This window comes from Natrix helvetica, assembly GCF_964273705.1.
Source record: "Natrix helvetica genome assembly, chromosome: 3".
NCBI classification, from domain to species: Eukaryota; Metazoa; Chordata; class Lepidosauria; order Squamata; family Natricidae; genus Natrix; species Natrix helvetica.
This window is the reverse complement of record NC_138549.1, coordinates 102,219,389-102,231,779: the sequence shown is the minus strand read 5'-3', so window position 1 is coordinate 102,231,779 and position 12,391 is coordinate 102,219,389. Positions and strand designations below refer to the sequence as shown.

General features: G+C 41.8%; 1 protein-coding gene across 3 annotated transcripts in view; it reads right to left on the bottom strand.

Annotated features, from left to right (window-relative positions):
• The window catches only part of DNAI4 (dynein axonemal intermediate chain 4), a 50,587-nt gene that overhangs the window by 2,847 nt on the left and 35,349 nt on the right, over window positions 1–12,391 (bottom strand). For all 3 annotated transcript variants that reach the window (XM_081948278.1, XM_081948276.1, XM_081948277.1), the window contains exons 9-15: window positions 12,030–12,271; window positions 5,598–5,684; window positions 4,749–4,900; window positions 3,894–4,051; window positions 2,797–2,912; window positions 1,122–1,220; window positions 132–358 (exon numbers count right to left, since the gene is read on the bottom strand). In XM_081948278.1, coding sequence (XP_081804404.1) covers window positions 132–358; window positions 1,122–1,220; window positions 2,797–2,912; window positions 3,894–4,051; window positions 4,749–4,900; window positions 5,598–5,684; window positions 12,030–12,271 — 1,081 coding nt within the window. The remainder of the gene's footprint in view (window positions 1–131; window positions 359–1,121; window positions 1,221–2,796; window positions 2,913–3,893; window positions 4,052–4,748; window positions 4,901–5,597; window positions 5,685–12,029; window positions 12,272–12,391) is intronic.

The window sequence follows — 12,391 nt, the reverse complement described above, 5'->3', positions numbered from 1 at the left end:
AATTTATTAATATGGTGGCAACGCAGTTGGTGTAGTCCAATTATAGCCACAGGACAATAGAAGTGTAGTGTATGATCTTTATTCTGTTTAGTGTTGGTCGGAAATCATTTTTAGGAAATGCTGTTACTTACGTGCTCACACTTAAATCCCAGATTTCTACCCTGGTTTCATTCACTGCTGCAAACACATAGGCGGAACCTGGAGACCACATGATATCATAAATAACATTGGTAGTGGAAGTAAAGATTAAAACTGGGCGAACTGAATCCTGGCGCCACAGCATGATAGTCCAGTCTGCAGAACAACTTAGAAACACTTCCGTGCTGAAAGGATTCCATGTGATCTTATACACAGGGCCCTTAAGGAAAAGTGAGAAAAATGTAGCGATTGAAATGCAAAGTTAGTACATTTTTGGAAATAATCATATTTGGATATATTCATGAATAGGGCAACAAAGATCAAGAATGTTATATTCATGAATAGGGCAACAAAGATCAAGAATGTTATAGCAATATTTATGCAAAAGTATACTGCGCCACTAGAAGCTCAAAAAGATTTTAGAAGATAGTTGAATTCTGAACGCTAATATGCTGAATGACACACTTTTAACCAGGTTAACTATATAGATTACAATCCAGAGGAAAAACGAATAAAGACATAATTGGAATCTTTTACATTCTGAGTTGTCATGATACTTGTGCAACTTCCAGATGGATTGGCAAAGGAAGCATATTAACTTTTGGTTCAGTTCCTGCCGAGCGAGTTTTGCATGCTCCCTTGGAAGTTGTGGACTGACCAATTTTTCCTTAATGGGAATACCCACTCTGTCTCTCCTTGTAGAGTCAGAAAAATAGTAGAGTCATTTCCCAAACTAGCCCATAGCATGAGTCTGGAAATCTCAATCTGCTTGTGGACTGCTGGAAAGCCCTCAAATTGAGATATTTTTAACAGAAAAAGAGTGAGGCATGAGAGAGAGAGAGAGAGAGAGAGAGAGAGGGAGGGAGGGAGGGAGGGAGGGAGGGAGAGAGAGAGAGAGAGAGAGAGAGAGAGAGAGAGAGAGAGAGAGAGAGAGCGAGAGAGCAGGGCGGTTTATTTGATCAGGTTTGTTTAATTTTTCTTACCTTATGTCCTCTGTAGGTCTCCAGATACTGCTCATTATAAGAACAAGAACATTTATGAATATAACCTTCTTCAGTTCCTGCCATGTAGATATTAGTGTCCTGAAATAAAACCAAATTCCTGTGGGCCCTTTTATTTTATTCAACTTAGATGCCTTTGTGAGAATTTTTAATATAGGAAGGTTGCTTTTCTCCTTTCCAGATAACATTTGAAATTATTAAATTCTAATATAAAGGAATTTTCAAATGTTTTCCACTGAGCTGACATAATCAGGTGATTTACTAAAACAATATAGACTAACCAACCATATTTATAAAGGCAAAGGGGGTGGATGTCAGAGGATAGCAGACAGTAGGGAGGGACCTACCATCATTTTCCAACATTCTTTCCAGCATTTTTCAGGGCAGCATAACAAAATTGCACAAGCTGACAATGAGCAGCTTTCCACTTTGAATGCCATCAGCTTAATCTCCTCTGACTTTGGGAACCGCGTTTAAAAACTGCTAATGAATATTTCCATAATATTCCATTTTAGCCTCAAACCTAATATAGCCATGATGGCAAACTTATGGCATGCGTGCCACAGGTGGCATGTGGAGCCATTTCTTAGGGCATGCGAAGCCTTTGCCCTGTCAGCTCCAACATGCATACGCACGCTGGCCAACTGATTTCGGCCTTCATTTTTGACTATTTTTCGTCCTCCAGAGGCTTCCCTGAAAACGGCCCAACAGGCAACCCAGAAGTCCATTCCCAAACTTCCGATTTGTGTGTTGGGCCATTCTTTGCCCTCCGGAGGGTGAAAAACAGACCTATCAGGTCCACCGGAAATTGGAAAATGGGCGATTTCCAGCCTCCGGAGGGCCTCCGGAGGGCCTCCGAGGGTGTGGGGGAGGCTGTTTTCGCCCTTCCCAGGCTCCAAGAAAGTTGTGCGCGCATGTATGGGGCAGCGAGGGGGGGGTCATGCATGCATGTGCAGGGGGCACTGCGGGAGGGCATTATGTTATGGGGATGGGCACGCAAGCAAGCGCAATAGTGTATGCACTCGTGCTTTTGGCACCCAAAGTGAAAAAGATTCGTCATCACTGTACTATAGTCATGCCATACTTTATTTCTCTCCTCAGAAAGAGATCTCTTCTTTCATGATATGCTATTTTTTCACATACTGTATGTGTTTTCCATGATGTATAAACAAAACTGTATGTCTCTTCACTTCTTGGGAAGTTAACATAGGTAGTGGGGGCGGATCCTGCATGAAAATATACCTAGTTTAGACATATAGATGAGGTAAATTCCTGTTTTCTTTCTTTTACTACTTCTTGTTGAGCAGAATGCGGTGGTGATTAAAGGAGATACTGCTTTCAAGTTTCCCAAAAGCATGACTACCCAAGATTCCTGGACTTTCCATCTGATACCTAGTAATAAAGAGCCAAAGGTGTTTTACTGCATTGGATAGAGCATGAAAGCTTGCTGTCTTTGAAAAGATGCCCATTTCTCTGCTTAGTTTGGAGAGCTAAAAAGCTGTGCCATGCAGCTTGTTCCAAACAGTTGTTAGGAACAAGTTATCAGTATCAGGTGCTTCACTATTTGGAATAATGTTGTTGCTATGACTTATATGAATACTGATGAAATATTTCAAACCAGGGAATATGAATTAAGATGTTATAATCAATTAAATACCTTTGGATGAAAATCAAAGCATAGTCCTGGAGCCTGTCGAGATATAAGCGCTTCACTTTTCCGTTCTGTTCCTGTTTTTTTCTTTTCAGCTGTAGTTCTCTTTAGCTTCATTAGGTCTATAATTTAAACAATTGCAAGTATCAGGCCTGATTATGAGGGCTGTTCAGACTTTTTCTCATATACCAGAATTATTTGTCTGGAATAAAAGGGGAGTGTTCTTATCACTTTTTAAAACCATATGCAAAAAATGATGATGCATCATATGAACATAAAAGAGGGTTTACGCTCCCCACCTACAATGCCACCCCACTACAAAATCTCAATCATGAACACAATCTCATACTTATACACTCATGGGTGGCAGGGGAATGACTCTCGTGCAATGGAACTGCTCTCTATGTATTTTAAGTTATACACAGTTCTAAAATACTACAGCATCCTTCCAGTCCCACCAACAAAATTATCCAACAATTTTCCCAATTTGACATCATCTGAGTGGGTTGGATTATGACTCCCCAAATTCTGAAGGGTCTCAGTCTAACATTTCTGGAAGGCACAAGTTGAGAAGAGACTGATCAGTGTAACTGAATAGATGCATTTAGCAGTTTTGTGAATAAAAAAATATGCAAGAAGCAAGAATGATAATATTAGCATATTAATTCCTTTTAGAAAACCAGATCTTGTCACTCAATTATCAAGAAGAGAAGTGATAATGTAAATTTTATGACATTAATGCCAGCTATTTTGCAGATGTGCTCAGCTTGATCAAATGTTTTATGTGAACAAAAACACATTTATTTTTTTATTTCAGTTTTTATTTCACCAGCCTATAGCAAAAAGCTGAAGAAGGAAAATGAAAGAATAATGCAGTTCTTTATTTCATTTTTGCTAATGATAGTAGATATCCCTGAGGGTATTTTTGCATAAATGTGAAAAAAGTTAATATAGACATAACAAATCTGTCATTATAAAACTATTTTTTATAAAATCCATTAACATTAAGATAATAAATCACAAATAAAAATCAACACAAACCACAGTCTTGAAATGCAACCCTCGGATTATTTCAGATAATTGTATAATGTGAATATATTTACCTGTGCAGCTCAGTCCTTTCCGAACAAACCATTTAGTTATTCTGCCATCTGCTGAAATGGAGACGAGGATCTCTCCTTTGTCTTCTCCACTTGTTCCCCTGTCTTGTTCCACCCATCTCAGCTGCCACACAGGCCCTAAATGTTTATCGTGGGATTCGCTGAAACATATTTTTGTAAAAACACAACTCCTGGATTTATACAGCAACTAAAGCATAATGGTACAGAAGAAATAAAAACTGCAGGGGGATAATTATATCCCTTATTTTATATTATATATATTTTGAGGTCCCAACAAATAACTTCTGTAACTTAAAAAAATTCTTAACATTGAGGAACGCTTATCTAAATAGAAGGATGAGAGGCTTAAACAGTTTGGAATTGTTCTTAAAGATTTACCCTTAAGACACTTGAAGAGGAGTATGTTTCCTACCCACCAGCAGCACATTTTAATTAAATAAAATATACATATGGACATTTGAAAGAAAATAAGACTCCTGCTTTTTTGCGAGAAACACTTTAACTCTATTTGTTTGGAAGTGGAAGAAGATATCCGTTAATGAACAGCACTAGGTGAAATGGGGATATCTCTCTGGAAAGTTGATTCTTTCAAAGAAAACTGGCACAGTAACACTGGATTCTTAAAGCTGCTCACCATTCAAAAAACAGGAAGAATACCTGTCATCCCTCCAAATTTTCAAAGGAGCCACAACCTTGCCATACAGACCAGGAATGAACTATTAAATTAAATATTACAAAATGAGGCCTTAGCATTGCTTATAACTTGTATTTTTACCCAAAACAATTCATTATAACAATAAGTTTGAGGACGAGCTTAGAAGATTTATGGTGTCATACCTGTTATCTAGAACTGAAATTTGATTTCGGGACTGGACATTGTAAACTTCTATTGTCCCATTAAACAGTCCAACTGCTAGGAGGTTTGGATTGGCTGTAGAGAAATCCAATGCAGTTACCCCATGAACACAGTTGTAGATACGTTCTGGCCACTGAACGGATTGTAAAAATAAAAAGTTAAATAAAAGAACATCACAAAATTCATATTTTTAAAAAATTACTTTCACATTTCTAATTAGGTATCTACCTATTTGAAATGTGCGTATGTGTGTTTGTGTGTGTGAAATTATTGATAGCCAGAGACCCCAAGAAACCCTTTAAGACAGGCTGCAATGACAACTGTTTATTTTTTAGGCTGATTATTATACTATAGCTATTAGATACAAAGCCATAACATCAATGCACAATGGTACACACATTAATAAAAACAATATCAGCCCTAGTAATTAATTTAAATAACATTTGTTTTACACCTTAAAAGTTTACATCCCAAAAATATGTATTGTAATAATGTTAAAAAAACCACAATACTTTTAAATAATTAAGTAAAAAATTAATTTAAATAAAAATTAGGAAATGATTTCTAAATGCTAAAAGGTAAGGTAGGACTTCTGAGATAATATAAATTTTATTAAGCAACCTATCTTTCAAAAGAAAGGCAGGCTTGTTAATGAATCATCTGGATTTTACCAAATGTTTTGTTATGGCTTCAGATATGCATTGGTCTGAGATTGTAAAAAAAATATGATATTAAGCAAGCATGAAAAATATATAGCATCATTATCAATTGCAATAAAATGCAATCAATTTAATTAAAATTATTTTTAATATTTTAAATGTGCACATTACCATAGGGTTTTTCAGTGACCAGCAGCATGCCAAGCCTTTCTTCTGCTCTTGAAAACGAAACTGTCCATAACCAACAGCTAAAAGATCCTAAGAGCCAAGAACATAGATTACTACCAGCCAACATAGCATTGAAATTGCCATGACTTCCATTTTGAGCAGTTCAGTAAAACAAGACAATAAATCATGGGTCGTCAACCTGGTCCCTACCGCCCACTAGTGGGCGTTTTGGGATTCCAGGTGGGCAGTGGGGATTTCGGAGGTTAAAACCTCCTTTTGAACTAACGCGTGCGAGAATGCGTGTGTTAGGGATTTCGGAGGTTAAAACCTCCTTTTGTGCGAGTAGGCAGGCGAGCGCAAGCGCGTGCACAAGCAAACACCTGGGAAGAGGAAGGGGAGGAAACTTCTCTGGTCGCGCCTGAGCTGGTGGAGCGCAGGCAAGCGCCGCCCCATCGCCAGGGAAACAGTGAGTGAGATGAATCACGTGGTTGCTCAGATCACACGGGCGCAGCCCAAGAAGACATTTCTGAGAAGAGAAATTTCTCCCGTCGGTCTGCGCCCGTGTGATCTGAGCAACCATGTGATTCACCTCACTCACTGTTTCCCTGGCGATGGGACGGCGCTTGCCTGTACTTCACCAGCTCAGGAGCGACCGGAGAAGTTTCCTCAGTGAAGCTCCTGAAAGGGACGCAGGCTCAGCCTGCCAGGCTGCCACCGCTCCATTGAAGACATTTCGCGCCTGAGCTGGTGAAGTGCGTGGGGTGGGGTGGGGGAAGGAGCAGAAAAGACAAAAAGGAGAATGAAAGGGAGAAAGAGGAGGTGGGGGATAGTGGGATCCTTGCTGCTTTCTGAGCTTGGTGGTTTTCTTACAGACATTTCATTACCAAACTAGGTAACATCATCACTGCTAGAAGGGAGTGGGGTTGTGGGGAAAGGAGGAGGAGGAGAAGTCGAAGGACAAAACTGGTGGGCGGTAAGGAAATTTTTCCATCAAGAAAGATCCATTAGTGGGCGGTAGGTAGAAAAAGGTTGACTACCACTGCAATAAATAATAAGAGCTTTTCCCACAATGAGATGCCCTCCACACCCATAGAAACTACCACTTCTAAATTTCCAGTCAGTTTGGCACCAAATTGAGCATTGTATTCTTCAACCTAAAAAGTATCAGGTTGAACAAGTTGTCTTATTGGCACAAAGCAGCCTTGATAGTGTCTAATTAATACTAATACAATAACAATTCTTCAGACCCTTCGTTCCTTATTGAACAGTTGTCTAGATTTGACAGAAGATTTCCAGACCCAACTCTGCATACTTAGCATCTTTATTACCAGTAAGAATGAATACAATAGCTCTTTGCAGGCGGCAAAGAGATCAAAGAGAAAAAGTTTAAACTTTATGCATCTCTCCCTCACCCTTTCCACTTGGGGGCCAGCCTAGCTGATTGAGATATGGTTACATACTGGCCTTCCCTAATGTAAGAACTGCTGCCTTCAGTTTTATCACCCCTTACAAGTAAGACCAGCTAAACAACTCAATAACAACTTTGCTGCCTAAAGCAGGACAGAAATAATGTTACCAACACTGGCAAAATATATAAAAATATATTTATATTTATATATAAATATATAGATTTATCCAAGTTACTCTGACAATGAGTGGAAAAACACATATTTTTCTTGCTAACAATATAAGATATATATGGTCCCCATGTTCCTATACAACTGCATGGAGGCCGCCTAGGGGAAAACAAAGGTTGGAAATCAGTGATAATAAGGATGTTGTCAGTGATGGCTTTTTTTTTTCCAGTGCTCCACTGAACAGCCCCATAAGGCAGGCTGCTATTATTGTGTCAGTACACAGGTGTGGATCTATGGCTAGGTTATATGGGCTTGACTGCAGTTATTATGTATGTATGTATGTATGTATGTATGTACGTACGTACATACGTACATACGTACGTACCTACGTGTGTATGTATGTCTGTGTGTGTGTATATATATATATATATATATATGCAGCAGTTGGTGATGCCGCCGTGGTTTGGCTTCTGGATGGTGGTTGCATTTCGTCTATGGGATGGGTTTGGGTTTGAGTCTGATGATGGTGATTGGTGGTGGCGTCCTGTGTTGTTCTGGGTCCGGTGTTGTGGCCAGACCGCAAACCCGGAGCCAAACCAAAGCCTGTGATGTTACATCACAGCCATCTGCTCAGGACATTACATCATAGAACTCAGGAGGTTACAACGCAGCCAACCTCCCAGGATGTTGCAGCACAGAACTCAGGATATCACTACACTAGAACTCAGGATATCATCACACAGCCCAATACCCAGGTCGTTACAAAAGCCATGGCCACACAGCTAGTATCTCAGCCACACAGGATGTTACAAAACAGCTGACTAATCTGCATACATCAACTCCCTCAACTAATCAAGATGTAAAACACAGCCAACCAACCTGCTTACAGCAACAAAGCCAGCACTCCACACACCCCCACCAATATTTATAGAAAGATGGCAGCTCTGATCACGCTTTGCACTCACAAGCACGAAGCCGAAGGCACCAGCCTGAAGATGGCGAGTGGGACCTTGTTGAAACATCGCCAAGATACAAGACCCGAATATGCCAAGACCTGCGTATGTATGTATGTATGTATGTATGTATGTAGACGCGCACAAGCACGCATGCACACACACACACAAACATGTATATGCATAAAACTAGACAAGAATAAAAATAATACTTCAACAGCTGCCTGACTTCCTGATGCACTAGGGCAGTGATGGCGAACCTTTTTTGGCTCGCGTGCCACAAGTGGGGGGAGCGCAGGGGGGTCGAGTGCGGGCGTGCCACACCCATGATGCAACGCATGACCCCCCCAGTGCGCATGCGCACACAACGCGCGACCCCCCCATTTTTACATATATTTTTTTGCCCTCCCCAGGCTCCAGGGGCTTTATAGGAGCCTGGGGAGGATGAAAAGAGCCTCCCCCAACCCCCCGGAGGCCCTCCGGAGGCTTCAGGGACTGTCCGGAGGCTTCCCTGAAGCCTTCGGAGCGCTTAAAACCACCCTCCGAGCGAACCGGAAGTGACTTCCGGTTTGCTCGGAGGGTGGTTTTAAGCGTTCCGAAGGCTTCAGGGACGGTCCCTGAAGCCTCCGGGGGGGCGGGGGAGGCTCTTTTCGCCCTCCCCAGGCTCCTATAAAGCCTCTGGAGCCTGGGGAAGGCGAAAAATAGCTTTTAAAAAGGTGAACTCAGCTGGCCAGCGCACGCATGCGCGCTGGCCAGCTGACAGCGCAGCGCCTCGCGTGCCCTGACAAATGGCTCCGCGTGCCGCTTGTGGCACGCGTGCCATAGGTTCGCCATCACGGCACTAGGGGCAAGATTCAGGTCCCTATTTCCAACATTGCTGGTGTGGAAAACTGCTATTATAGTCTGTATTTTGTTTTTTGTGACATATGCTGTAGTTAGTGTTGATAAGAAACCTCTGCCAGTGAATGAAAATGTATTCTAACTACTGTCATGATTAAAGTCCGAAAACAGAAATCTGGCTTGTAATTTGGCCAACTCTTAACAGGAAAAGGTTCATTGCCGCCGTCATCACCCTAACAAGCCTGAATTTAGGGAAAATTTGATAAGTAAAAAATGATGCAGAGCGGGATTAAATTTAGGAAATAGGAGGGGAAAAATAAGAAAGTAGGCTAATCAGAAAGGTTGAGAAACATATCTAGGAAGAGCATAGAAGAAATGAAAGTATGAGAAAAAGAAGAGAAGGTTGTTAAGTTATTAGAGAGGTGAAAAAACATTGATAAATACGGCTAGGGAGAAAATCTGGAATTCAAGAGGACAAAGAAGGCAAAGCTTTATGGAAAGGTGGTAGAGAGACAGAAATAAAGAATCTGGACAGCAATATAAAGTAGGCAATAAATTTTAAATCTCATTTGAAAGCAAAAATCCAGTCTGAATACCAGTTGTTCCACAAGCTGAGTCAAGTAGGTTTAAGCAGCAGAGATTCAAAGGCAAACAGTGCTTCAGAGCATGTTGGCACCTCTCTATAACAACTACAGCAGGTTTTTCTTTTCCTGAGATTTTGCAGCTGTGACCAGAAAATTCCAAGAAAAGATGTCTTTGATTTAAAGAGTTGGAAACAAATATTGTCTATGTATACTTGTGTGCCATAAAGCATCCCCCCCCCAAAAAAAAACCTACTAAAAAGCTCTTGCTAATCCATGAAGTCAATTTTTCAATTTCAACAACTTTGGGATATGTGGACATTAACTGGCTATGGAATTCCGGGTGTTCCAGTCTATACAATTTAAAGTTTTTGAGATTGAGAAAGACTCTTGGCGAGTTTTCACTTAACTCCCTTTTCTTGGCACAAGAGTTTTTAGGCTGGTTCCAAACTAGTTTAGAGAAACAATTAATTGCTACCTACTATCAAAATACTTTCAAATAACAATTCTCCAGTTCTGAACTAGTAGAATGGGTAATGTGCAGAATCCTTTCCTCTCTATGGTAAATTATTTCCCTTAAATTTAAAAAAAATAAAAAATAAACAAACATTGCCCAGCATGGAAATCAAGGTGCCTAATCCTCTTATTCTAATATACTTAATGTTCCAGATTTAGATATATGCAACTAGAAAAATAAAATTAGATTCCATATTTAAACGTCTGTACCTACCGTGTTTCCCCGAAAATAAGACATGCCCTGCTAATAAGCCCAATCGGGCTTTTCAGAGCATGCGCCATAATAAGCCCTCCCCCAACTATTTAAGCGCATGTGCAACCGGTCCCTGCCATTACCAGTGTACCACCTACCTAGCTTGCGGGGAAAAAGGAGGGCCCACTACAAAAACAGCAGCAGGTGAAGCAAAGTGCTTCCACCCCTGCCCTTCCCTCCCGTGCAAAAGAGCCTGCCACAAAAAGAGCGGCAGGCCAGCAATGCGATCACCCCCTCCTGCCTGTTCCTTCTTGCGCAAAAAACCACGGCCCACCCCACCCCAATGCTAAAGGCAGCCTGCCTGGTTCCCTTACCCGCCGTCCCTTTAGCGAGGGGTGGCAGGTGGTGGGGGGAGAAGCGAGGCGCACCTTTTACCTTTCCAGGTCCGTTGCATTCCTCGCCCTTTTGTCCAGTGAATCCCCTTGTAAAAAAACCACGAGTTCAACTCGCAAGGTTTTTTTTTACAAGGGGCTTCACTGGATGAAAGCGCGAGGAACGCAATGGACCTGGAAAAGTAAGAGGCGCGCCTCGTGGCCCAACAACGCCCACCTCGACCCAATGGTAAAGGCAGCTTGCCTGGTTCCCTTCCCCGCCGTCCCTTTAGCAAGGAGTGCAGGTGGGGAGGGAGAAGTGAAATGCACATCCTAGCGCTACCAGAGACTGACAGCTCTGCTGCGTTCCTAGCCCTTTTGTCCATTGAAGCCCCTTGTAAAAAAAACCTCACGAGTTGAACTTATGAGGTTTTTTTTTTAAAGGGGATTCACTGGACGAAAGGGTGAGAAACGCAATGGACCTGGAAAGGTAAGAAGCGCACCTCGCTTCTACCCCCCCACACCTGCCACCCCTTGCTAAAGGGATGGCAGGGAAGGGAACCAGGCAGGCTGTCTTTAGCATTGGGGCAAGGTGGGCGGTGTTTCCAGGTCCATTGCATTACTTGCCCTTTCATCCATTGAAGTTGAACTCATGAGGTTTTTTTTACAAGGGGATTCACTGGACGAAAGGGCGAGGAACGCAATGGACCTGGAAAGATAAGAGGCGTGCCTCGCTTCTCCCCCCCCCTGCCACTCCTCACTAAAGGGACGGCGGGGAAGGGAACCAGGCAGGCTGCCTTTACCATTGGAGCGAGGTGGGCGGTGTTGCGCCGTGAGGCGCACCTCTTACCTTTCCAGGTCCGTCGCATTCCTCGCCATTGTGTGGGAAGCCCTGGTAAAAAAAAACCTTCTCACGACTTCAAGAAGTTTCATTGAACTCGTGAGATTTTTTTTTTAACCAGCAGCTTCCCTGAACACAATGGCAAGGAACGTGACAGAGCTAGAACGGTAAATGGCACGCCTGCTTCTCACCTGCCCCAGAAAAGAATAAGCCCTCCTCCTATAATAAGCCCAAGGCCATATTTCATGGGCAAAAGAAAATAAAGTCCTGTCTTATTTTCGGGGAAACACAGTAGAAAAGTAGAATATTTCTCTGTGCTAAATTCTTCTCACAACAGACTTCATCTTCTTGAAAATGTTATAGAATGTCAAGAATGTCTGCTGAGGTAAGATTCCTGAAAACTATGTAGAAACCTTACACAAATGGAGCTCCTTTGACCTGATCACTTGTACCATTTACTGGGGATTTAAAGGTAGAAAGAAGTGGGAAAGTTCACTTCTACCAGCCCAGTTGCATATCCTTAAACATAACACTTAATATTCAGAAATGTAGTGGTCTCTTACAGGGTTGAACTTGTTCCAAGCCATACAGCTGACATTGTTGCCTTTTGTCAAACTGCATCCATAGGACCACAAGGCTTCCATAAATGGTGGTGGTTGTTCTTCTTGTCGTTCACCAAACTCTAACAGCAAGGATGATTTTATTGATGGGTGTTCTTCAGCCTCCTCTTCCTCCTGCTTTTCCTCTTCCTTTACTGATACATTATCAAATTCTGATTCACTATATTCAGATTTGGTATCTGGCTCTAAGAATATAAGCAGAAAAAACAAGAAAATACCGATATCATTATATTCCCCAACAGGCATTGCTTATACTTGCTTAGGTCAGTGATAGCCTGACTAACATCTAGATACTAATGGCTACC